The 7,331-nt window shown below is 33.2% G+C and overlaps 2 protein-coding genes across 2 annotated transcripts in view; both read right to left on the bottom strand.

Annotated features, from left to right (window-relative positions):
- LOC108757306 (glucose dehydrogenase [FAD, quinone]-like) overlaps nt 1–103 on the bottom strand; it is a 7,205-nt gene extending 7,102 nt beyond the window's left edge. Inside the window, exon 1 of the mRNA XM_018501781.1 lies at nt 27–103. The gene's annotated coding sequence lies outside the window, so the exon portion shown is untranslated. The remainder of the gene's footprint in view (nt 1–26) is intronic.
- Nucleotides 104–3,221: 3,118 nt separating this feature from the next.
- LOC108757291 (glucose dehydrogenase [FAD, quinone]-like) lies at nt 3,222–7,274 on the bottom strand. Its single transcript, XM_018501763.1, has 5 exons — nt 7,206–7,274; nt 5,538–5,731; nt 5,219–5,433; nt 3,728–4,916; nt 3,222–3,492 (listed from the first exon to the last, which is right to left on the bottom strand). Exons 1-5 carry the CDS (start codon nt 7,272–7,274, stop codon nt 3,222–3,224), a joined length of 1,938 nt encoding a protein of 645 aa, XP_018357265.1.
- Nucleotides 7,275–7,331: the final 57 nt, after the last annotated feature.

Raw genomic sequence — 7,331 nt, 5'->3', positions numbered from 1 at the left:
TGTATATTATATAGAAGAGAACTTACCGAGATGAAATGTTTCAACAACGGTCCAACTCAAACTGCTTGTCAGTAATCCGTATCTCCTTCTATCATCATAAGACGAAGGTCGTAAACACGGTTGCCACCTTTTCAGTCTAAAAGAAGCGGCGATTCCGGCTTTTTGATTACAAATTTAAAATTCTTTAATAAAGGAAATTTAATAAAGGAATTTTCACAACCTAGCTGTTCAAAACTTTGACGACGTTTTTTTGAGGTGTGCGGATTGCACTTAAAATTTTTTTCCAGCCTTTGAAAAGATATCTTCATAGGAAAAGTCAAATTTGACTTTCTTTTTAGAGAATACATTATAAGAAAGTTTTAATTTCGGCAATTTTTTGTATTTGTTAACCTTTAGAAGAATAGTGACATCCTCAGCAGGAAAGCGGCAATCTCCAATGGAATAGTAACATAATCGAAAAGTGGCAACCATGGTTAAAAGTGGCAATGACTCTTGCCCCCTCATGTTTGCTGTCTATTTCGACATTATTATGATAAAAACAAATTTTACAAGTATAATCAGACTATATACATGCAAAAAAAAATTGTCTCTACATCCTATTTTGAAAAATTAAAAAGTTCATCACTTAACAGTTTGTCTTAAATTTAATTTTTAAATAATTTTAGTATTAAATTTTAATATTTAAAAAATACTATTTTTTAATCATGCTCATAATTAATTAAATGAAATCTTATAATTTAAATGTTGATATTTGTTTAGTAATATTTTTATTCTTAATTCTTTAATTTCTAACGCTGAAGAAGGCAGAGAGAGAGAGAGAGAGAGAGAGAGAGAGAGAGAGAGAGAGAGAGAGAATAATAATGCTTATTTATGATACAAGTATGACTTAGCGTTATTGCACATGTTCATTAATTTTATTGCAGTATACTTTTTGTTATCTTTTCTTTCATGTTTACTTCTAAACTAATCTAACGATTAATCTTACATTATAGATGTGTATGTGTACATTGAAATATAACAGAGTAATGTGGTTATATATAAATGTGACGAACGCGTAAAATTGAATTTAAATTATTAGGGATGCACCGGATTGTAAAATTACCGGATACCGAATATCCGGACAGAACATGCAACATCGGATATCCGGTATCCGCTCGAATATCCGAGCGATTTTTTCGAGTCGGATATCCGACCGGATTCGGAAAAAGTGTCTCCTAAAAAAAAACCTATAGAGAAAAAGATTGTTAATTTTGCAACAATATATAACATATTACAGCATCATAAATACTTATTTCTAGAATATTTGTATAAGAAAAAAATCAATAATTGAATATCAAATTTCCGAATATATTCCCGGATATTAATAATATCCGGTTAACCGGTTGGATTATAAAAAAATTCCGGATAATACCGGATACTTTCCGGATATCCGGTGCATCCCTATAAACTGCAATTAAAAATTAGATCTTAAGAGAAAGAAAAAGTAATTCTCTCTTTCCTTCCTCCCTCCCGCCACCCTACCTCCATCCCTCCCCTCTCTGCTTTTCTCCTCCTCATCTTTCTTCTCCCTACTTCTCTCTCCCTCTCCCCCTTATTTCTTCCTCATCTCTCACTCCTTCCCTCTCCTTCTCGCTTCTTCTCTCTATCTCTTTCTCTCTCCTTCCCCCCCTTCTCTCTTCCTTTCTCTCTTTTTTATCCTTTTTTCTCTCTTTTTCTTCTTCTCTCATTGATAATACTTATATCACAAATAAATCATTTACCTTATAATTACTGTAAATATCATATTATAAATGTAATATCAGCAATTCTGTCACACCAGCACTACCTTAAATTAGCATCTCGAATTGATTATATTCAAATGTCCCAACGTTTCGGCGCACAGTTACATTTAGGATAAAATTAAATTCATGAATCAAGAATATTATATTATTCGAAACATCTAACTTTAACCGATCCTAGGCGCTTTCTACCATATTTATATAATTATCTTAAATTGCTTGAATTTTTATAACACATCTGATACAACATGCAATAAATTTATTTTATAACACATCTGATACAACATGCAATAAATTTACGGAAAAAGAGTTGATAGGCTCCAAAGAATAAATCAAAAAGTAATAATACTTATGAAAGCCGAACACAGGATGTACGCGTGTAATGAATTTATTCAATACAACACATTAATAATATTTATTAATGTATTGTATTGAATAAATTCATTACACGCGTACACTCGCCAGCAGAAACGTTGCGACACTTTTTTCGACTTTGGAACTCAGTCTTACTTGTAAAGCGATTAAACGTAATTGGATAGACCCATAAGTAAAAATCAATCGCGCAGTGAGCAAGCCACATTCCGACACCCATAAAAAAGATTGTTGCCGAGTGTACATCCCGTCTTCGACTCTCATAATTATTATCACTCTTTGAATAAATCTTCTAATACTGTCGGATTTTTGTATCTTTATCCAACTTAGATCACACTAGTGATTATCGATAGGTAGCCAGTTATCGATTCTAATTTAACTAATCATGATGTAGCGAGTGCGGATTAGTTGCAACGCGAAAATAACATGATAACGGTTTTATCTTATCTAAAAAGAATACAAGTTTTTTTCACGAAACAAACGCGTTAATTACTTATGTTTAATATTAAATTATATTTGGATACGTTATTGGTTATTAAAATAATTGTTTATAAAAATAATAGATTACTTTGATCATATTTTATTCATGATATTTATACAATAAATTTCAAATAAAGAAATAATTGTCTTTGAAGTCTCGTTAACATGAATAACGAGAAACTAAAATACAAATAGCGACGAAAAATTAGCGCGACAAGTGATATACATTATTTGCTCTGCACAAATTCTTATCACTACTTATATTTTTAATTTATAATAATTCAATCAAAGTTTTAGTATAAAAATGCATTTACCTTGAAAAACTTATTCACAAAATCGAAAATTTCGAATAGATATTTTTCTCCTCCCCTTCCTCCCTCCTTTTCCTCCTCTCTCTCTTTGTCTCCTCTGTACAAGTATTGTATATATGTGTATATATATATGTGTGTGCGTGCGCGCGCGTGTGTGTGTGTGTGTACATGTATATATATATATATATAGACGCCACTTTTATTATTATTACATTCAATATATAAAAATGTATACATTTAAAATAAAATTTTTATAATTAAAAATACCAAGTATTTTTAATCATATCAAATACCAAGTATTTTTAATCATATTGGCTGCCTTTTCAGCCACCATCATAATTGCGGCGACAGGATTTGAGTTTGGTACAATGGGAAAGATGGAAGCATCAGCGACGCGGATATTCGATATACCATGTATTCGAAGTTGCGAATCTACTACTGCACTTGGATCAGTACTTGGTCCCAACTTGCATGTTCCAGATTGATGATTTTCCGGTCCAGTTCTCGCTCTTATTTGACACATCCAGAAAGCGTCCGTGCCGAAATGGTAGCTAATAAAGAAAAAATTATTAAAGAAAACTAATAGAAATTCACGACAAATGGTTCTTTTCAAAACTTTTGAAACATTACACGAAAATATTATAATTTGTTTTTAATTGTCGGCACCTCAAAAATTTTATTAATATTTCTATATTTTTGTTAAAAAAAAAAGTCCACTGTAAATTTATTACAGAATCAGGATTAAAACTTGTATGAAAACTTGTCATATACTGAATTATTACTTACTCGCTACACAATGGACTTCTCTCTTGTTCCAAACGAAGATCCCATTTCTTCATAGCGGGCGTATCAACAAATTTGCTAATCTTCTTGATACCTTCGAGTAGAACTATCAAATCCTTCTCGTTTGTGAAGTAATTTGGATATATCAACGGCGGATCCAAAGGATTATTTGAGCGGAGTTTTAAGTCGCCTCGACTCTCTGTAGAAATCACCGTAGGTCTTGCTACGAGCTGTCTTCTGTCCGGGCAATCAGGCTGGAACTTACCGTTGATGCACTCATTGACTAAACCAGTCTTTGAACAAGTGGGAATGAAACCGTCGAAGAAGACTTGGATATCCGGCACGCCGTTGATCGCATAACTGCTTTCGAGGAAACCGGTAACTTGAGTGAGACCAGTGCTGGCGATTGGTCCCGTCTTATTCTGCAAATATTGATTTACGGCGTCCATGGTCATGGTCTGGTATGGAATGTCCTTGATGCTCATCGGCACCGCCACGGACACGTGGTTGTGCAGATTCTTACCAACTGGCAGGTTTTTGAATACTTTAATACCGAGCTTGGCGAGATCTTTTTCGGGTCCTATGCCAGAATTTAGAAGGATGTGCGGTGAGCCGACAGCACCGGCTGTTAAGATTACTTCCTTATCGCATTTCACCACTCTCTTATAGCCATTCTTATCCACTAGTTCCACGCCGTAAGCCTTCTGTTCCCACGGACGAATCAAGATCTTGGTGACTTGCGCGTTTGTTAGCACTCGCAGATTCTTGCGATCGTGAACTGGTCTTAAATATGCTTTCGGAGTTGTAAGACGCATACCGTTCTTAATTGTCATCGGCGCGACCATGAAGCCAGTTTGATTGTATTCTTTCAATGGGGTGGTGGTTCTGTAACCCAGTTCGCTGGCGGCTGTCAACAGTACGTTCACGAAGTCCGGCTTGTGTGGATAATACTGAATATTCATCAGGCCGCGTTCCTTTATACTTCTAGGTTTGTCTGATAAGATTGTTGGATCGACTGGATTCTCCACCCGTTCAAAATAATGACTGATCTGGTCGTACGACCAACCCAAATTACCCTCTCGTGCCCAGTGATTGTAGATTTCAGGATGTCCTCGATAGTACATCATACCGTGCATAGCGCCGGTTCCAGCTACCATTTTGCCTCTCGGCCAAGTACAGACGCCACCCGTTTCTAAAAAACATAATCATATGACATTGATTTATTAAGGTTTTGTTTTTGCAACACATAAATTTTTATCTAAAATTGTATATTAAGATTTAAATTGTTTATTTAATAATTCCGATTTCGATTTGAGACTTTTAAAAAAATTGGAAAAATTGCATTGAATTGCTTGTTTCTTTTCTTTCAATTGTTTGTTTTATTATAAATTTAACGGAAAGAGCAATTTGACTAAAGTATCTAAAAATTTAGATAGATACATTACTGTGAGTAAATGTTGAAACAATTGTTATATAATACAAGATATTTAATACCCAAACAGGCAGTAGCATGTGACAATGTTGGTTCCGTTTTAAAATTCCAATCGAGGGACGTATTTATGGCACTGATCGCAAAAGCTGGTATAGCTGTCGTAGTAGGTTCTTCAGGGCCAGCTTCGATGAGCAAAACTTTTCGCCATGAATTTTCGCTCAATCTTCTCGCGATTATTGGTCCGGCCACACCTGCGCCGACAATTATATAGTCGAACCTGAAGATATAGTTGATCTTTTATAATATAGAATAGAATAAAGTACATATGAGTATAGAAGAAGTGCTCCAGCGCTATATGTATAAATTTTGTGAATCTCTTACCATTCGTATTCGGGTGGTGCTTCGTCTCTGCCCAATCGTCGACAAGGGTCAGCAATGTCGCATTTAGAGGACAGTATATGTTGAAGTAAAGTTATAAAAGAGCTATCATTACCACAGACACTGCTTATATATTGCGTATCCTCGAACTGGCACAAGCAACATCCATTGATCGCATAGTTTCTTGCTTGAATCGGCTTAAAATAATAACATTCGCTTTAAATGGGTACAAATATTGTAATAAATTTCGTTATTACGAAATAAAGATTTACAATCATATTTCTAATCATATTAAATCTCAATATTTATAAATTTTGAGTACTGCGCTTTCTTCTAATACAAAGTACATGTGTATAAAAAGGCTATGTACATTAATGTAAAACTCGTGACGAAGAGAATTTCTTTGAGGAATTAAAATAATCACAGTTATTTGGTAACCGTTAATGTCCACTCTCAAATATATAAGGAAGATATTTCCATGCAGATTTGTAATATATTTGTACTACAAATTTGTACATTTTTATATTAATCTTAATCAAAATGTTATTCAATATGATTGGAAATGGGACCTGTTTTTATTATATATTAATACTTGAAATACGAAGCGCCTTACCGTCCCGAGTGTTAAGATGTTGAACTACTATATAATATACATTTATTTAAATTGAATTAATTTTTTCAGAATTAAATTGCGAAAAAATGTTATTGTTCGCATTTCTGTAGATAATTGCATCGTTTGAATTATTGCAAATTTTGTTGTAAGATTTTTTACTCGTAGCTGTTAGATTTACGATAGTGTTTTCCGATAATCAGGATTTCCTCGAGTTACGGAAAAAGAATATTTTCGAGTCACTCTTCATAATTATCATGTTTCTTATTCCAAAAATTCTATTTAAATTATTCGTATTAATATAATAATATGAGCATTTCAAATCTGTATGAGAATTTAGCAATTCTATTATTTTTATTTTACTATATGTCTACTTTTCTCTCTTGCACTGCAGTCTGTAGTTTACAATTACTTTTAGTAGTTATATGGAATGCGATGCAAGAAAATTAAAAGCGCTAAAGCATATCAGTAGATTTCTTCAGATTTTCTGATTGTTTAAAACGGTAGGAGAGATCAGAGCTAAGTGAGCACCGGGGCTAAGCTGGCATTTGAATTTTTAGTGATAAAAATATATCTTATGAGTTCCCAATTTATATTGTAGAAGACATTTCGTCTGTCTTCTTCATCAACAAAATTTGGTTAGTTTAAGTGCCGTGTTATTATGTTTAGGTAGTCAAATGTGTTTTCGATAGTCAAAAATAATTTTTAAGATTTCATTTTTCGAATCACATCATTTTTCGTGTATATGAATGAAATGAAGTCGCAAACACTAAAACTTTTTATTGCCATCTTGTAGTCTTATTATCACTCTATAAAGCGCTAATAATTATTTGATTAAAATTGTTTACTTTATTATTGAAAATTGCAATTGAAGTAAAGGGTACCCATTTAACTCCGTCTTCCCTATTTATACGATTGTACTAGCTTAATGAATTATAGATACCTTATTACAAAAGAAGAAACGAAGATTTTTGTTACTCAAGTTAATATATAATATCATTACGATAGATTAAAAAATTTTCGGCATTGTAAAAAAATACCTATAACTATCTTTTGCTCACCTGTTGTGCTTGGACTGGAGTAGCGATAACATAATACGCCAAGATTAACCAGAGGAAGTACCACCGCATGTCTATAATAAAGATTAATATTATCTGTGAATTGAGTAAATTACAAGGAGATAAATG

The sequence above is a fragment of the Trachymyrmex septentrionalis genome, unplaced genomic scaffold (genome assembly GCF_001594115.1).
Source record: "Trachymyrmex septentrionalis isolate Tsep2-gDNA-1 unplaced genomic scaffold, Tsep1.0 scaffold137, whole genome shotgun sequence".
Taxonomy (NCBI): domain Eukaryota; kingdom Metazoa; phylum Arthropoda; class Insecta; order Hymenoptera; family Formicidae; genus Trachymyrmex; species Trachymyrmex septentrionalis.
Note: the sequence above shows the minus strand (reverse complement) of the source record. Positions and strands in the feature narration are given on the sequence as shown.